Here is a 20,474-nt window from a genome sequence, read left to right as displayed (position 1 = left end):
AGCTGAGTGGGCAGCGCTCCGCCGCATCATGGCGGGGGACCCAGGTTCAATTTCCGGCTGTGTGTTTCTGTGTTCTTCATCATTTCATTCTCATCGACTTGCAAGTAGCCGAAGACTTGCACCAGACGATCAGGTCTACCATCCGGAAGGACCTCGCCACACGACATTTCCCTTCACATACAGACAAAGGGACGGAATGACAGGATATCTGTTAATACATCAGGGAATGACATCCATGGCACAAGAGGGAGCTGCAGAGGGAAAAAAATTGTAGAGGAAGGCAAAGCTTGGAATACATCTAGCAAAAAATTGAGGACGTAGGCTGGAAGTGCTACACTGAGATGAAGACGTTGGCACAGGAGAAGAATTCGTGGCGGGCCTCATCAAACCAGTCAGACTGGTTACAAAAAAAAAAAAATACTACGTAACGTCCAGAGACTGGCCTACAGCTGTGGGAATGTTTCACGGACCATTGGTGAAAGCAGCTATGCACCACCGATACACTGTGCCCATCATGTGGAGTAGTCCGATACATACATCTCGCTTCCTGCCTGCCCAGAATGCGACACCGTTCAAGTGGCTGAAGTTGTTCAGCAACAGCACGTAGTCGTCGTTAGGGCGTGGTTGTACTCTTGAATGTATATTGCAACCACTGTTCATCTTTAAACCCAGCACAGTTACTGCCTGTAGAGTCAAAACAGAGGGTGCACAGGTACGCCTACTGAGCGCCAATTGATCGCCGAGAACTGGGCCAAATTGAACTTTAACGCTACAACCCCTCAGCACGTCCTTGTTATATCCTGGTGCCATTGTGCTACAGCCCTTGACGGTCTTGCATTTTCTTTTTCTGGTAGCAAAACAAAAGTATGTTAAGTTATATTCTCATGATCCAAACAATTTGTTATTCTAACGTTGTGCACAACACGATCAATTGAATTATCTCTGTCCTCTATTGGTATGTGTACGTACATATTACACTCAAAATAACTTATATATCATCACCATTCTCTGTTGCAAATAAGGTCCAAAGAAACATCTAACCAACGTAACTGGTTGTTCAAATTATTTGAATTTCGATCCAAGCTAGCCTTCCTCTTTATGAGCGAATTATTAATTCCCTTATGTTATTTTTGTTCTTAAAAATAATGAAAACCTTTTACATTCTGAAAGCAGTAGAATACAGTAAGTACACTAAAATATACTAGTAGTATATTTATAAACTTTTAACTACAATGTAGTATACAGCATACATCAGTTTAAGACTCCAAACTATGTACAAATTGTGAACTTCCGTACCTTCAGCAGATGTGTCAAAGCTGTAAGATGTAATTAAAACTGTATAAAAAAGGGTTTTGAATGTGCGTCTGTTTTTTGGTTGCGCAGAGATGATTCCTTTTCTACTGAAAGTGAACACGAGTGTAAGTTCAGCGGAATATAGGTACAACTAGCAGTTAGGAGACGTAAACTACATGCATGACATATATTCGCCACTGAAGTATGTACTACCAGTGTTGTGACAAACTAAGTAATTCGTGTGCGACGCATGTGGTTATTAGTAGTGTTAACTTTGCAATAGCTTCCCACTAACGAACTTGAACATTTTATTCCTTGATAGTCTGTTGCTAATATTATTGCAAAACCCACGTAATAAATTCTGGTATGTTAGAACACGACTGGTAAGGAGTATTATGGAAAACAGTTCCAACACATTCAACCAAATTTTGGGGTTATAATTTACTAGTGGATACATCGTATGCCTCTGTACCCGTAAATGTTTTTGTTTGTTAAAGTGATGGGACTTCTGTTGTTAATGAAATGGTTTATCGTTGACAGACTTGAAACGACGAATTACCGAGATGATCACTTGATGATAGAAAGGTGTAAAACACCCGTAGAACAAAGTTTTATTAAAATCACTGTCGTGAGTAGTGATACGTGTTCAAGAATGGATTTCCCCGGTCTGATGCATCGCTGTTGCTAGCAGCACAAACCGTGAAACCTCGGCAGAAAGTGCGTACACACTGTGAAACATTGCCCCTGCAATTTTTATATGTGAATAGATTAGATTTCAGGAATGCCATTGCCAACTGTTATCAGAGAGTGAACGTGTCCCCGCCCAAGCTGTTACGACGTAAATCGTTGAGACTATATAAAGCTGAATCGGAGAAACACCAGGCATCAGTCCAGTCTGCTTTCTACCGACTCGACGAGCACCACAGTAACCATGAAATGTGAGTATGACGGGCGCTACTGTTAAAGTCTGCCTGCTGGAATTTTCAAAGGAAAAACTGAACTAAAATGCTTTATGAAATTTCATTCGTTAAATATGATATAAAGTTTTATTTTACGCTTATACCAAGCATGTGTTACCAATGACCACATGATGGATGGTGGACAGTTGTTGGTACCACAGTCAAATCTGCTTCCAGAAAAATGCCTGTTTGTAACGTTTACTACAGAGGTAGCTTGAATCAAATTTCAATTAAGCGGCCAGCTGTAACTTAAATTCTAAGTATCAGATCTCATGATGTAATACAAAATTTTCGAACGTTTTGATCACATAACTTCAAAATCAAGATGATTTAAATATATCATAAGTCAGTTATTAGATATTACTTCCGAACCGATAATGTTACTTTATCCGAAAATTGGGGGTAATAGAAAGTGCTGTATGATCAAAATACCAGTACAAATGTGGGGAAGAGGGCAAATATCACATTCCAACTGATGTTACCGGGCTGTAGTAGGATTTATTCAGGTTTGGGTAGTTTAAGAGTGAACAATGTACACGATTCTGGATCACAATACTGTCGTTTTCACATGTTAGACACATAGCTAAGAGGTAAGTAAGTTACAGGTTTGTGACTCGTAGCCTAGAGCAAACTTCCAAATAATTGGCACAATCAGGCAGCTTATTATTCAATACCATTGCCTGTCGTTTCAAACTATTTCTCATTTGCGCTTGCACATTTGGCATGGTCCAAGTAGACACATTTTCCGCAATATACAATCGACCACCAATTCTCGGGCCCATTTTTTCCGTGGCAACAAGACCACATATTGTCTTGACGCAATTACATATCATCAAAAGTCATGAATATATCCTATGCCTGTCAGCAAGTATTATGAGAAAGTAGTCATGCACTCACACTACGACGTTTCTGCCCCACAGTGTTGGCAGGCCTTCTGGCGCTGAGCGTGTTGGCAGCAGTGGCCACAGCGACCACGCCCACATGTCCCGAAGATGACGGCGCCACGCCCGTCTTCTATCCAGACGACACGGACACACACGGCTTCTGGGAGTGCAGCAACGGCAAAGCTGTCCACTTGGATTGCCCTGCTGGACTCGTCTGGAACTCCAATATCAACGCCTGTGACTGGCCGCCCTCGAGGAAGTAGATGAAAACTTACCCCTGTATCCATAGAAAGCATGTCTGACTCATTCCCCACCACAGCACAAGAGTTGAGCTTGTGGTTCTCAACCAGTTGTCAGTTCCTTAAAAATGTTTTGCAATGACGTACGGTACTGTTGGCTTATGTTATTGAACATAAATTTATTTCAAATAAACTGTTGCAGAAATTTAAAAAAATGTCACTGATTATTTCACAGTTACACTCCTCATCACTTTCTTGGTCAATGTATGAAACAGATTACATTACTATCCCTCTAGAAGTATAACAGTCCTGCACAAATTTTAGCCATAAGCGTCGGTGAATCATTAAATCGACAATGTACTGCGGAATCGAACTCATATCAGTTATTTCTTTCAATGTACATTTCCTTGTGTATGTAGAACACACTTTTCTTACAGATAACATGTTGCGTCACTGTAAATATCAAACAGAATACTTTTCTACACGAAACTTTACATCGCTAAAGGAAGCTCAACGACGGCATGAAAGCCTGACCTACCAGAAATTTTCGAAATAGCGATCTCTTCAAAGCTGTATGACTGCAGATTCCTGGTATTGGTTTTTACTGCAGAGATTAGAGCTGTAACAGAAGAAATCTTGTGACAAATCAAGAGAACGTTTTGTAAACAACAGAAAAGAAGAAACTTTGTTTTAATACACCAGTACAACAAACACACAATCCATTTAAAACCCAAGGGTACTTTTGTATGATTTATTCAAAACCATAACAAGAACACAGCACAAGGTAATGAACGGCAATTCTTATAAAGTAGCTAATGTGTAACGTAATACATTCAAACGTGTAAACGTTCACAATAGAAATTCGCTCATCTTTTGTTCTTCCTCAGATACTGTTCAGAAACTAAACTCCGTACGAACAGGCCTTGGAAGGCTCAACGGTACTGACCGGCCACCGTGACATCTTCAGCCCACAGATATCACTGGACGTGGATATGGAGGGGCATGTAGTCAGCACGCCGCTCTCCCGGCCGTATGTCAGTTTACGAGACCGGAGACGCTACTTCCCAATCAGATAGTTCCTGGCTGAGTCCACCCCGCTTGCCAACAGCGCTCGGCAGACCGGAGGGTCACCCATTCAAGAACTAGCACAGCCCGACAGCGATAAACTTCGGTGTCCTGACGGGGACCGGTGTTACCACTGCGGCAAGGCCGTTGGCAAATACTGTTTAAGACGTTCAAAATTTATTTAAAGCTTCACAAAACTGTTAGCGTTAACCCCAATATACACTACTGGCCATTAAAATCGCTACACCACGGAGAGGACGTATTACAGACGCGAAATTTAACCGACAGGAAGAAGATACTGCGATATGCAAATGATGAGCTTTTCAGAGCATTCACACGCGGAAAGCTTCCAACCGATTTCCCGTACACAAACAGCAGGTGACCGGCGTTGCCTGGTGAAACGATGTTGTGATGCCTCGTGTAAGTAGGAGAAATGTGTACCACCACGTTTCCGACTTTGATAAAGGTCGGATTGTGGCCTATCGCGATTGCGATTTGTCGTATCGCGACATTGCTGCTCGCGTTGGACGAGATCCAATGACTGTTAGCAGTATATGGAATCGGTGTGTTCAGGAGGGTAATACGGAACGCCGTGCTGGATCCTAATGGCCTCGTATGACTATCAGTCGAGAACAGGCATCTTATCCGCATGGCTGTAACGGATTGTGCAGCCACGTCTCGATCCCTGAGTCAACAGATGGGAACGTTTGCAAGACAACAACCATATGCACGAACAGTTCGACGACGTTTGCAGCAGCATGGACTATCAGCTCGGAGACCATGGCTGCGGTTACCCTTGACTCTGCATCACAGACTGGAGCGCCTGCGATGGTGTACGACGAACCTGGGTGCACGAATGGCAATTTTTTCGGGTGAATCCAGGTTTTGTTGACAGCATCATGCTGGTCGCATCCGTGTTTGGCGACATCGCGGTGAACGCACATTGGAAGCGTGTATTCGTCATCGCAATACTGGCGTATCAACCCAGCGTGATGGTATGGGGTGCCATTGGTTATACGTCTCGATCACCTCTTGTTCGTATTGACGGCACTTCGAACAGTGGACGTTACATTTCAGATGTGTTACGACCCGTGCCTCTACCCTTCATTCGATCCCTGCGAAAACCTACATTACAGCAGGGGTACTGATTTCTCAGGATCTATGCACCCAAATTGCGTGAAAATGTAATGACATGTCAGTTCTAGTATAATATATTTGTCCAATAAATACCCGTTTATCATCTGCACTTCTTTTTGGCGTAGCGATTTTAGTGGGCAGTAGTATATTACCATTTATAATGGACGATCAAATATTCCCGTTTGTGGGTGTTGCTGCAGCGTTTATGCACTGTAGTGCGACTCCGATGTGGGTATATAAGCACCAACGTGTAGCCAGGGTCTGGCATTTGTATCTTTCCAAGGTACACGTGATAAATTTGGAAACGTGAGCTATGGTGACGTTACTGCCGTATGCTTCGAAACAGGACCAGTGTGATCTTACTCTTTTCTTGGCTTACGAAGAGCAAACATTGTCAGACATCCATCGGAAATTGGTAAATGTGTATAGAGCAGCATGGCTGTCGAAGACCACCGTTGTGGAATGGTGAGCCAAGTTCTGTGCTGGTCGCGATTCAACCCTATACCAAAAATATCGTAACGCTGAAGGTAAACCCACTCAAGTAGGAGATATAGGAGGACCCATCCAATAGTTCTGATCTCTACCTTTGCGACTATCGTGCCTTCGGCTCCTTAAAAAAAGGCCTTGAAGGGGCGATGATTATTGTCGGAATAGGGTATGCACTATGCAACTGACAATTAAGGACTTCGTCCTGCAGCAGGACATAATTTTTTTATGAAACGGGTGTCTTCAACATGATGTCTCGATGCGATGATTGCTTAGTGGTCGCAAAGATTTTACGTGATTGGCGTGCCGATTATGGACTGTAAGACCTTTTGACAGTGATGAACTGGAACACATGGTGTATGAGACTAACAGTCTTCAGTAAGTCACACTGGCGGATGTAGCAATGATGCCACCAGAGTTCACTCATATACTTCTTTTTTTTTTTTACTATCAAGATATAGAACTGAACTCTGTCCATGAATGTACGTCTATAGGTTCCATATTCACCAAGTAGTTAAAGGATTTTATTGATATTCTGCTTCCCGATACCGTTTCCAACATCTCATTGCAACTGGTTGCATTTAGATGGCTGTGCCGAAGATCTCTGAGCAAGAGGTAGCTGTTACCCACGTTTGTAATGGATGGTGGTCGATTTTCCGCTACTCCTCATTAAGTACGTTCCATTGTTTGAGATTCTATAAATAAATAAAATATGTCTGTGACAATGTTCACGTTGCCTTTGATACCAGCATCGTTGCTCAACTGTGTCGCAGTTCTTCGAAAAAGCATCCTGCCCCTCGAAAGAACACAATTTAATCCCTTTCAGACTCGTTCGTTTGGCAATAGGGAGGTCGTGTGCCTCTCTGTTGCGTGGTTGCCTGCCAGCTCCACACGTTTGCACAACACTCCGGCCTTCTGGCTGTGAGCAGTTCCTATTAAAGGGCAGACAGGGATGGTGCTCTGGTAGCTGTGCCATTATGCTATCTGTTTGCGAACGACGTTGAACCATTTTCAGTACACCTACTATTTCCAATGCGGAATAAGGCGACAGCGATCAAAATCTAAGTCGTCATTCCAGGTGTACTAATTTTCTTTCCCGGCAGTGCATATGCAGTATCAGATACATTTCAACAAGAAACCAACTATATTTATGTTAGAAACTGAATCAATTCTGAAAATTTTCGTGTAGGAAATGTACATTACAGATGTTTTGCGTTCCCTGTTACGTAAATCCTTTCAGTTTTTGACATCCCTGCCAGAAACAAGACCAGAACTCTTATTACGATTAACTTACTTCGGTGCTAGTAAAAGAGTTTTGAAGAGTGACACTGCGCTGAATTCGTCTCCTTCAGAGACACCATACTAGCGGCACTAATTAATACTACTACATAGGAAAAAGCAAGATCGATACCGGGGAATTTGAAACTTCCTGGCAGATTAAAACTGTGTGCCGGGCCGAGGCACGAACTCGGAATCTTTGCCTTTCGCGGGCCAGTGCTCAGTTGGTAGAGCACTTGCCCACGAAATGCAAAGGTCCCGAGTTCGAGTCCCCGTCCGGCACACAATTTTAATCTGCCAGAAAGTTCCATATCAGTGCACACTCCTCTGCGGAGTAAATATTTTTCATTCTGGAACCCGGGGATTTATTTGATAAGACAAATAACTGTACTGTTCTCATATATTTTCTGCTCCAATACATAATTCACATTTATTGCTCTGGGACAAAGATGAATGAGAGCACTATAGGGGTAGTGAGTAAGATCCTTGACTCTGTGTTTAGTTTTATCTGTGGCTGACTTGCTAGTAAGTCAGTTGTGCACGGCTGAGTCATTCTTATTTGAGAAATAATAGAGTGCAGTTGAGTTTTTTAAAGAATGTTTTCTGTGAATCTGGGAGAAGGTATATGGAATACTTCATTACGAAGACAAAAAGTGACATGTAATGTTTTATTGTTCAAGTTATTGATAGAAAGGATTTGTAGGAGTTTGAAGGTATGTTTGTAGTTACTTGGTAGCGAGAGAAATTTGTAATTGACAGAGCGTTCTTGAATTTGTGCAGTCCTTTTGTCAGTAATCAGATACTGACTTCACAAGAACGGTTTCCTTTAAAGCAAAACTCACCTCCATGATTCAAGGTAAAGTTCTAAAATTTTGTCGTGTGTGCATTGCAGCTTACACAACATAAAGCAACAGAGTGTTTCTGACAAAAAGAATTTACAGTAGATTATTTATCTTCAGCTGCTGCATCTATTCGTATTTGCTTTCGAGAAAATCAGCTCCCGACACAAAAACAACAAGCTGAGGAAGAGGTAAGTCACTTTCATTTCAGGAGAGCTCGCAACTGCATTCTCGCTCAAATAGTGTGTCGTCAGGATTGTCAGGTGTCGTGCTAGGTAGTATATTAATTTTCTATGAGCAGAGCTAGCAATTTCAAACTGTTATTTTCTTCCAGGTAGACCGGTAATTTATTTGTGTGGATATTCTTAGTCGAACTTTGCATCTCATATCACATATGGTTAGTAATATGCTTCGGTACTGCATTTTAGTACTTTAGTTTCCACTGATCACACAATTAGTTTCTTTTGGCATTTAATAAAATTCATTACCTTTCTTTCAAATTTTTCATTTCATTAAGTATTAAGTTTTATTTCACGACACTGTTCACGTGCGCAACACCAAGCCAACCAACAGTTAGTTTTGCTCAGCAAAGGATTACATTATTTTCCAAATCATTGTATTCAGTTTCCTATTAGACAGACAATATCACGTATATAGCTTACATAACAGTTTTCCAAGTGACTCTGGGTTCGCAGCTACTTACGTACATTTGATTATTTTGAGGTTAGTTATTTTGTTCGCAGCGAAATTATACAAGTTCTTGTAACAAAAGCGATGCTTTTATTGTGCCAACAATGGAAGCACTTGCTCCCTACATGTACACGGTTTCCGTTTCCTTTTCTTGTTTATTTTTTTTTTCTTTTTATAATGTAAGTGCATTTCAGTGAAAGAAACTGTACGCCATTTATTATATAGAAAAGAGAAAATTTTGAACGGCTGCCATATAGTGGCTATAGCTCACGCTAATGTATTTCCAGCGTTACAGATAATTCTATACTGTGCGGTATTTTAGAAATTTTCAGTATTTAAGTATTTTGTGGTGTATAGTAAGTGATTGCTGACGGATGTCTTTGTGTGTTCTGTCATGCCTATACTAATTCAAAGTACCTTCTTACTTTTTTAATCTGCCTTTCTTGAAAATTTCTGTCGTACCAACTCCCTAACTAGTTTAGACATAATCTAAAACTACCATACGTGAAATGCTGTCATTGCTACTACTGATATGCAATATAGTGTACGGGCAGTGACGCATGAGTCGTGTGAGGAAGGCGAGGTACAACACTGTTACAAGGAGTAACTGAAACTGTTTGGAGTCATTTAGCAGTTCCAGGCTGTTTATATTTTCTGAATGCACTGTCATACTTGTAAATGTGCGTGAAAAAATCGACATGGGAAGTACTTCTTGGTGGTAACTACAACCAGCTACTGCCCCAGAAGCAACATGCAGGACATTTCGTTATGACGACGACGAACGAATCGCCGCCAATGTGAATGGCTGGTGGCCAATGCTAAATAGAAACATACATATCTCTTCTTTGCGTATACAGCAGGTTCGTCAGTGAAGGCGATAAGGAGCTGTCTGCGTTGTCTGGGTCTACAACGGCTAAAATAATTAGAAGCCGTTGGTAAAAAATAATACATTGTATTAGCTGGTGGCACAGGAGTCTACATACTCAGGAAGAATATAATTACAAACAGCTATAGAGGCATCACATAGCCCATATTTAACTAAGCGCCTTGTTAGAGGTTGCTATACTACTTTTTTACTTGACGTCCCGAGCAAGAGACGCCGAGCGCACGCTAGAGACTTGTTGAAAGCCGCGGAACGTCGCTAGTTTCGCTAGTCTCGACTCGCGGGTCCAGCGATACTGGTACGGACCGCCGTCGATAACTGTAACCCCTAACAAGTGTGGTATGGAACGTTGATAACACACATTGAATATGATCACCATTTTATCGTGGGCCTTGGTTCCTAGTAGGTGACCAAGAACGGAGTGGTCTGATTAAGAAGTGTGTAAGTTACAGATGAAGTCTTTCGCTTCTCCTTTCAATAGATACACTGAAGAAATTATAACGAAAATAAAATAAAGGCTCATGATTGGCATTACAGTTCAAAGTGAAAGGATAACAACGATAAAATTCACTAATGACATTGCTGTCCTCAGTGAAACTGAGGACGCATTACACAAAGTGTTGAATATAAGGAACAGTGTAATGTCTACAGGATATGAATTGAAGTAAATGGAGAAAGACAAAAGTAATGAGAAATAGCGGAAATGAGAACAACGAGAATTGATGATCACGAAGTAGTCGAATTCTGCTACCTAGGCAGCAAAATAACTCATGACGTACATGGGAAGGACATAAAATGCAAAATAGCTCTGACAAAAAGGGCATTTATGGCGAAGAGAAGAATACCAGCATCAGAAATAGGCCTTAATGCTAGGAAGAGAATATACATTTGGAGCACAGCATTGTAGGTAGAGGAACGTAGACTATGGAAAAAGCGGAACAGTGGAGAACTGAAGCATTTGAAATGTAGTGCTACAGAAAATACAGTAACTTAGGTGGACTGCTAACGTAAGGAATTAGAAGGTTCTCCAGAGAATCGGGGAAAAAAGTATTAAATAGAAACCACTGAAAAGAAAAAGGTCAGGATGGTAGGACTTTTGTTAAGAAATCAGGAAATAACTTCCATTGTACAAGGGGAGCTATAGAGTGCAAAAAATTCAAGGTGAATGGATATCACTGATACGATTCGCTGATGACATTGCTGTCCTGAGTGAAATTAAATAAAAATTACATGATCTGCTGAACTGAATGAAAAGTCCAGCGACTACAGAATATTGATTGGCGGTAAATCGAAGAAAGAGGAAAGCAATGAAGAGTAGGAAATGTGAGAGTAGTGAGAAACTTAACATCATGCATGATGATCATCAGGTAGATAAAGCTAAGGTAATCTGCTACCGAGACAGCAAAATAGTCAATGACGGATGGAGCATGGAGGGCATCAAAAGCAGACAAGCACTGGCAAAGCCGTGCGGGATTAGCCGAGCGGTCTTAGGAGCTGCAGTCGTGGACTGTGCAGCTGGTCCCAGCGGAGGTTCGAGTCCTCCCTCGGGCATGGGTGTGTGTGTTTGTCCTTAGGATAATTTATGTTAAATAGTGGGTAACCTTAGAGACTGATGACCTTAGCAGTTAAGTCCCATACGATTTCACACACATTTGAAGCACTGGCAAAGAGGGCATTCCGGGCCAAGAGAAGTCTACTAGTATCAAACATAGGCCTTAATTTGCGGAAGAAGTTTCTGAGATTGTAAGTTTGGACGACAACATTTTATGGTAGCGAAATATGGACTGTGATTAAACCGGAACAGAAGAGAATCGAAGCATTTGAGATATTGTGCTACAGAGGACTATTGAAAATTAGGTGGACTGGTAAGGTAAGGAATAAGAAGATTCTGCGCAGAATAAAAGAGGAAAGGAACATGTGGAAAACACAGAGAGACAGAGTCCCCCACCGTAGCTGAGTGGGCAGCGCTCCGGTGTATCATGGCGGGGGACCCAGGTTCAATTCCTGGCTGCGTCGGAAATTTTCTCCGCTTAGGAACTGGGTGTTTGCGTGTTCTTCGTCATTTCATTCTCATTGACTCGCAAGTCGAAGAAGACTTCCACCAGGCGATCACGTCTACCCGCTGGGAGGCCCTCCTTTCACATACAGACAGACAGAAGGGACGGAATGACAGGATATCTGTTAATACATCAGGGAATGACCTCCATGGCACAAGAGGGAGCTGCAGAGGGGAAAAAATTGTAGAGGAAGGCAAAGATTGGAATACATCTAGCAAAAACTTGAGGACGTAGGTTGCAAGTGCTACTCTGAGATGAAGACGTTGACACAGGAGAAGAATTCGTGGCGGGCCGCATCAAACCAGTCAGACTGGTTAAAAAAAAAAAAAAATACTACGTAACGTCCAGAGACTGTCCTACAGCTGTGGGAATGTTTCACGGACCATTGGTGAAAGCAGCTATGCACCACCGATACACTGTGCCCATCACGTGGAGTAGTCCGTTGATACATACATCCAGCTTCCTGCACGCCCAGAATGCGACACCGTTCAAGAGGCTGAAGTTGTTCAGCAACAGCACCTAGTCGCCGTTGGGGCGTGGTTGTACTCTAGAATGTATATTGCAACCAGCACAGTTACTACCTGCAGAGTCAAAACAGAGGGTGCACAGGTAGGCCTGCTGAGCGCTAACTGCTCGCCGACGACTGTGCCCAGTGAAACTTGGACACTACAACCCCTCCGTACGCCCACGTTATACGCTGGTGCCACTGTGCTACAGGCCTTGAGAGTCTTGCATTATCTTTTTCAGGTAGCGGAGGTCACTCTTTGAGCATGTTAAATTGTATTTTCATGATTCAAACATTTTCTTATTCTAATGTTGTCCGCAACACGATCACTTGAATTACCAAAAATGTTCAAATGTGTGTGAAATCTTATGGGACTTAACTGCTAAGATCATCAGTCCCTAACCTTACACACTACTTAACCTAAATTATCCTAAGGACAAACACACACACCCATGCCCGAGGGAGGACTCGAACCTCTGCTGGGATCAGCAGCACAGTCCTTGACTGCAGCGTCTGAGACCGCTCGGCTAAACCCTCGCGGCAAATTACCTTTTCCTCTATTGGTATGTATACGTACATATTATACTCACAATACCTTATTTATCATCACCATTCTCAGTTGCAAATACGGTCCGAAGAAACATCTAATCAGGGTAATTGGTTGTTCAAATTTATCTTAATTTCGATTTCTATATATTCAAGCGAGCCTATTATTAATTCCCTTCTGTAATATTTGTTCTTAAAAATAAATAAAACATTTTACATTCTGAAAGCTGTAAAATACACTAAATACATTAAAATATACTAGTCGTATATTTACGAACTTGTAACTACAATGTGGTATACATGATAAATCAGTTTAAGACTCCAAAGTGTGTACAAGTTGTGAACTTCTGTACCTTCAGCACGTGTGTCAAAGCTGCAAGATATAAACAAAACTGTATAAAAAAGGGTTTGAATATACGTCTGTTAATTGGTTGCGCTGAGATGATTCCTTTTCCACTGAAGATGAACACAAGTGTAAATTCAGCGGAATATCAGTACAACTAGCCGCTAGGAGACGTAAACAACACGCATGACATATGTTCGCCACTGAAGGATGTACTAATAGTGTTGCGACAAAAAGAGTGTTTTGTGTGCGACGCATATGGTTATTGTGGTTATTAGTAGAGTGAACTTTGCAATAGCTTCCCACTAACGAAGATCAACATTTTATTCCTTGATAGTCTGTTGCTGAAATTATTGCAAAACCCACGTAATAAATTCTGATACGTTAGAACAAGACTGGTAAGTAGTATTATGGAGAACAGTTCCAACAAATTTTGGGGTTATAATTTACTGGTGGATACCTCTGATGCGTCTATATCCGTACACGTTTTTGTTTGTTAAAGTGGAGGAACTTCTGTGGTTCATTAAATGGTTTATCGTTGACAGACTTGAAACGACGAATTACCGAATTATATTCTTACATCATGGAGATGATCACTTGATGAGAGAAAACTGGAAAACATCCGTAGAGCAAAGTTTTATTAAAATCGCTGTCGTGAGTAGTGATATGTGGATTTCCCCAGTCTGATGCATCGCTGTTGCTGGCAGCACAAAACGTCAAGAGTGTCCTTGGCAGAAAGTGTGTACATACTGTGAAACATTGCCCCTGCAATTTTTATATGTGAATAGATTAGATTTCAGAAATTCCATCGCCATCTGTTATCAGAGACTGAACGTGTCCCCACCCAAGATGATACGACGTAAATCGGTGAGACTATATAAAGCTGAATCGGAGAAACACCAGGCATTAGTCCAGTCTCCTTTCTACCGACTCGAGGAGAACCACAGTAACCATGAAATGTGAGTATGGCGGGCGCTACTGTTAACGTCTGTCTGCTGGAACTTACATATTCCTTCCTTTAACTGAAATTTTATTCGTTAATTATGCTATAAAGTTTTATTTTACGCTTATGATACCAGGCATATATTACCAATGATCACATGATGGATGGTGGACAGTTGTTCGTACCCCAGTCAAATCTGCTTGCAGAAAATTGCCTGTTTGTAACGTTTACTACAGAGGTAGCTTGAATCAAATTTCAATCAAGCGGCTTGCTGTAACTTAAATTCCAAATATCAGATCTCATGATATAATACAAAATTTGCGAACGTTTTGGTCAGATAACTTCTAAATCAAGATGATTTAAATAAATCATAATTCGGTTATTAGATGTTACTTCCGAACCGATAACGTTACTTTATCCGAAAACTGGAGGGGAGTAGAATGTGTTGTGTGGTCAAAAGTCCATAACAAAGGTGGGGAAGAGAGTAAATACCACGCTCCAACTGATGTTACAGGGCGGTAGTAAGATTTGTTCGAATTTGGGTAGTTTAAGAATGAATAATGCACACCATTGTGGATCGCAATACTGTCGTTTTTTACATGCTAGACAAATAGCTAAGAGGTAAGTAAGTTTAAGTTTTGGGACTCGTAGCCTAGTGCAATCTTCCAAATACTTGACACACTCAGGTAGCTTATTAATCAGTACCATTGCTTATTGTTTCAAACTGTTTCTCATTTGGGCTTGCACAACTGGCATGGTCCAAGTAGACACCTTTTCCGGAATATACGAGCAATCACCAATATATCGGCCCAGTTTTTCTATGGCAACAAGACCACACACTGTCTTGACGCAATTCCATATCATCAAAAGCCGCGAATATACCCTATGCCTGTCAGAAAATACGATGATAAAGCAGTCATGCACTCACACTACGACGTTTCTGCCCCACAGTGTTGGCAGGCCTTCTGGCGCTGAGCGTGTTGGCAGCAGTGGCCACAGCGACCACGCCCACGTGTCCCGAGGATGACGGCGCCACGCCCGTCTTCTACCCAGACGACACGGACACACACGGCTTCTGGGAGTGCAGCAACGGCAAGGCTGTCCACTTGGAGTGCCCTGCTGGACTCGTGTGGAACGCCAAAATCAACGCCTGTGACTGGCCGCCCTCGAGGAAGTAGATGAAAACTTACCCCTGTATCCATAGAAACTATATCTGACTCATTCCCCACCACAGCACAAGAGTTGAGCTTGTGGTTCTCAACCAGTTGTCAGTTCCGTAAAGATGTTTTGCCAATGACGTACGTTACTGTTAGCTTATGTTATTGAACATTAATTTATTTAAAATAAACTGTTGCTGAAATTTAAAAAAATGTCACTGATTATTTCACAGTTACACTCCTCATCACTTCCTTGGTCAATGTATGAAACAGATTACATTACTATCCCTCTAGAAGTATAAAAGTCCTGCACATATTTTAGCCATAAGCGTCGGTGAATCATTAAATCGACAATGTACTGCGGAATAGAACTCATATCAGTTATTTCTTTCAATGTACATTTCCTCGTGTCTGTAGAACACACTTTTCTTATAGGTAACACGTTGCGTCACACTAAATATCAAACAGAATACTATTCTACACGAAACTTTACATCACTCAAGGAAGCTCAGGGACGGCATGAAAGCCTCTTGTTTTTGACCTATCAGAAATTTTCGAAATAACGATCTCTTCTAAGCTGAATGACTGCACATTCCTGGTAATGGTTTTTACTGCAGAGATTTGAGTTATAACGGGAGAAATTTTCTGGCAATTCAAGAGAACGTTTTGTAAACCACAGCCAAGAAGAAACACACATTCAATTTAAAACCCAAGTGTACTTTCGTATTATTTATTCAAAGCAGTAACAAGAACTCACCACAAGGTAATGAACGGCAATTCTTATAAAGTAGCTAATGTGTAACGTAATGCATCGAAATTCGCTCATCTTTTGTACTTCCTCAAATACTGTTTAGAAACTAAACTAAACTCCGTCCACACAGGCTTTGGAAACCCAACGGTACCGACCGGCCGCCGTGTCATCGTCAACCCATATATGTCACTGGATGCCGATATGGAGGGGCATGTAGGCAGCACACCGCTCTCACAGTCGGATGTCAGTTTACGAGCCGCTACTTCTCAATCAGGTAGCTCCTCAGTTTGCCACACAAGGGCTGAATGCACCCCACTTGCCAAAAGCGCTCGGCAGACCAGATGGTCACTCATCCAAGTACTAGCCCAGCCCAATAGCCCTTAACTTCGATGATCTGACGGGAGTCGGTGTTACCACTGCAGCAAGGCCGTTACAAAATACTGTTTAAGACGTTGAAAATTTATTTAAAGTTTCACAAAACTGTTAGCATTAATCCTAGTATATTATCATTTACGATGGGCGAGCAAATGTTCCCGTTTGAAGGTGTTGCTGCAGCGTTTATGCAATGTAGCCCGATAGCCCGACTCCGATGTGGGTATATAAGCTCCAACATGTAGACAGGGTTTGGCATTTGTATCTTTCCAAGGTACACGTGGTAAATTTGGAAATGTGAGCTATGGTGACGTTGCTGCTGTATGCTTCCAAACAGGACCAGTGTGATCTTACTCTTTTCTTGTCTTACGAAGAGCAAACATTGGTAGAAATCCATCGGAAATTGGAGAATGTGTATGGAGCAACATGGCTGTCGAAGACCACCGTTGTGGGATGGTGAGCCAAGTTCTGTGCTGGTCGCGATTCAACCGTATGCAGAAAATATCGTAACGCCGAAGGTACGCCAACTCAAGCGGGAGATATTCGAGGACCCATCCTATAGTTCTAATCTTTCCCTAGGCGATTATTGTGCCTTCGGTTTCTTAGAAAAGGCCTTGAAGGGTGGATGATTATTGTCGGACGAGGGTATGCACTCTGCAGCAGACAATTGAGGACTTCGTCCTGCAGTAGGACATAATTTTTTACGAAACGGGTCTCTTCAACATAGTGCCTCGATGGAGTGATTGCTCAGTGGTCACAACGATTTTACGTGATTGGCGTAGTGATTCTGGACTGTACGACCTTTTGACAGTGATGAACTGGAACGTACGGTGTGTGAGACTGACTAACAGTCTTCAGTAAGTCACATTGGTGCATATAGGAATGATGCCACCAGAGGTCACTTATATACTGACGAAATAAATCTCGGATGAGCAGCCTGGTATGGGTGTGCATAGCACATAATATTTCGGCGATCGTGCACGTTGCCATCGTCAGGTGCGCTGATCATCACTTATATACTTCTTTATTTACTATCAAGATGTAGAACTGAAGTCTGTCCATGAATGTGTGACTATAGGTTCCATATTCACCAAGCAGTTAAATGATTTTATTGATATTCTGCTTCCCGATACCGTTAACAACATCTCATTGCAGCTGGTTGCATTTAGATGGTTGTGCTGAAGATCTATGAGCAAGGGGTACCTGTTATCCACGTTTGTAATGGATGGTGGTCGACTTTCCACTACTTCTCGTTAAATACATTCGATTGTTTGAGACTCTATAAATAAATAAAATATGTCTGTGACAATGTTCACGTTGCCTTTGATACCAGCATCGTTGCTCAACTGTGTCGCAGTTCTTCGAAAAAGCATCCTGCCTCTCAAAGGATCACAATTTAATCCCTTTCAGACTCGTTCGTTTGGCAATAGGGAGGTCGTGTGCCTCTCCGTTGCGTGGTTGCCTGCCAGCTCCACACGTTTCCACAACACTCAGGCCTTCTGGCTGAGAGCATTTCCTATTAAAGAGCAGGCAGAACCGGTACTCTGTTAGCTATACCATTATGCTATCTGTTTGCGAACGACGTTGAAACCATTATCAGTACATCTACTATTTCTAATGCGGAATAAGGCGTCCGCGTGGCAAAATCTAAGTCGTCATTCCATGTGTATTAAGTTTCTTTCCCGGCAGTGTATTTGCAGTATCAGATACATCTGAACAAGAAACCAGTTATATTTATGTTAGAAACTGTATCAATTCTGCAAATTTTCCTGTAGGAAATGTATATTATAGAAGTTTTGCGTTCCATGTTACGAAAATCCTTTCAGTGTTTGACATCCATGCCAGAAACGATACCAGAACTCTTATTATCATTAACGTACTCCGGTGCTAGTAATCAAGCCTTGAAGAGGGACACTGCGCTGAATTCGTCTCTTTCAGAGACACGATACTGGCAGCATTAATTAATACAGCTATATAGGAAAAAGCAAGATCGATACCTGGGGATTTGAAGCTTCCTGGCAGATTAAAACTGTGACGGGCCGAGACTCGAACTCGGGGCCTTTCCTTTTCGCGCGCCAGTGCTCAGTTGGTAGAGCACTTGCCCACGAAAGCGAAAGGTCCCGAGTTCAAGTCTCGGTCCGGTACACAGTTTTAATCTGCCAGGGAGTTCCATATCAGCGCACACTCCGCAGAAGAGTGAAAATTTCATTCTGGAAACCGGGGAATTTATTTGATAACACAAATAACTGTAATGTTCTCATATATTTTCTGCTCCAATACATAATTCACGTTTACTGGTCTGGGACGAATATGAATGAGTGCACTATAGGGGTAATGAGTAAGATCCTTGACTCTGTGTTTAGTTTTATCTGTGGCTGACTTGCTAGTAAGTCAGTTGTGCAGGGCTGAAACATTCTTGTTTGAGGCATAATAGAGTGCAGTTGAGTGTTTTAAAGAATTTTTTCTGTGAATCTGGGAGAAGGTATCTGGAATACTTTATTACGAAGATAAAAAGTGACATGTAATATTTTCTTGTTCATGTTATTGGTAGAAAGGAATTTGGAGGAATTTTAAAGGTATGTTTGTAGTTTCCTTGTAATGAGAGAATTTTGTAATTGATAGAGCCCTCTTGAAGTTGTGCAGTCTTTTTGTCAATAATCAGATATTGACTTCTCATGAACGATTTTCTTTAAAGTAAGCCTCATCTCCATGATAAAGTTCTGAAATTTTGTCGTATGTGCATTGCACCTTACACAACACAAAGCAACAGAGTGATTCTGACAAAAATAATTTACAGTAGATTATTTATCTTCAGCTGCTGCAACTATTTGTATTTGCTTTCGAGAAAATTAGTCCTTCCGACACAAAGTAACATGCTGAGCAAGAGGTAAGTCACTTTCATTTCAGGACAGAGCATTCTCGCTCAAACAGTACGTGGTCAAGATTGTCAGGTGCCGAGTGCAGCCGGCCGGAGTGGCCGTGCGGTTCTAGGCGCTACATTCTGGAACCGATCGACCGATACGGTCGCAGGTTCGAATCCTGCCTCGGGCATGGATGTGTGTGACATCCTTAGGTTAGTTAGGTTTAATTAGTTCTAAGTTCTAGGCGACTGATGACCGCAGAAGTTGTCACATAGTGCTCAGAGACATTTGAACCATTTTTTTGCCGTATGCAGAGCTGTGAGCAGAGTTAGCAATTTCAAACAGCTATTTTCTTCCGGGTAGAGCGGTAATTTATTTGTGTGGATATCCCTAGTCGAACTTTGCATCTCATATCACACATGCTTAGTAATACGCTTCGATACTGAGTTTCAGTATTATAGTTTCCACTGACCACACAATTAGTTTCTTTTGGCATTTAATAACATTCATTTCCTTTCTTTCAAATTTTGCATTTCATTAAGTTTTAAGTTTTATTTCATGGCACTCTTCATGTGCGCGAAATCAAGTCAACCAACAGTCAGTTTTGCTCTATAAATGAATACGTTAAATTCCAAATCAATGTATTCAGTCTTCTCTTAGACAGACAATATTATGCATAAAGATTACATAACAGTTTTCCACGTGACTCTGGGTTCGCAGCTACCTACGTACACGTATATTTGATTATTATAGGTTTAGTTGTTACCACCGTTGTATTATTTTGTTCCCAGCGAAATTATACAAGTTCTTGTAACAAAAGCGATGCTCTTATTGTGCCAACAATGGAAGCACTTTCCTCCCTAGATGTACACGGTTTTCGTTTTCGTTTCTTTTTTTTTATAAATATAAGTTCATTTAAGTGACAGAAACTGTACGCCGTTTATTGGTGGTTATATAGAAAAGAGAAAATTTTGAACGGCTGCAATATAGCGGCTATAGCTCACGCTAATGTATTTCCAGCGTTACAGTAATTCTACACTGTGCACTATTTTAGAAATTTTCAGTATTAAAGTATTTTGTGGTGTATACTAAGTGATTGCTCAGGGCTGTCTCTGTAAGTGTGTTCTGTCACACCTATACTAATTCAAAATACCTTCGTACTTTTTTTATCAGATTTTCTTGAAAA

General features: G+C 41.5%; 1 protein-coding gene across 1 annotated transcript; it reads left to right on the top strand.

The window, feature by feature from the left end:
* The first annotated feature begins 2,224 nt into the window (after nt 1–2,224).
* On the top strand, nt 2,225–15,325 carry LOC124788718 (peritrophin-1-like). Its single transcript, XM_047255996.1, has 3 exons — nt 2,225–2,231; nt 3,173–3,373; nt 15,099–15,325. The coding sequence occupies exons 1-3, from the start codon at nt 2,225–2,227 to the stop codon at nt 15,323–15,325; spliced, it is 435 nt and encodes a 144-aa protein (XP_047111952.1).
* The last annotated feature ends 5,149 nt before the right edge of the window (nt 15,326–20,474 follow it).

Source organism: Schistocerca piceifrons, chromosome 3 (genome assembly GCF_021461385.2).
Source record: "Schistocerca piceifrons isolate TAMUIC-IGC-003096 chromosome 3, iqSchPice1.1, whole genome shotgun sequence".
In the NCBI taxonomy this organism is placed as follows: domain Eukaryota; kingdom Metazoa; phylum Arthropoda; class Insecta; order Orthoptera; family Acrididae; genus Schistocerca; species Schistocerca piceifrons.
This window is presented reverse-complemented; position numbering and strand designations above follow the sequence as displayed.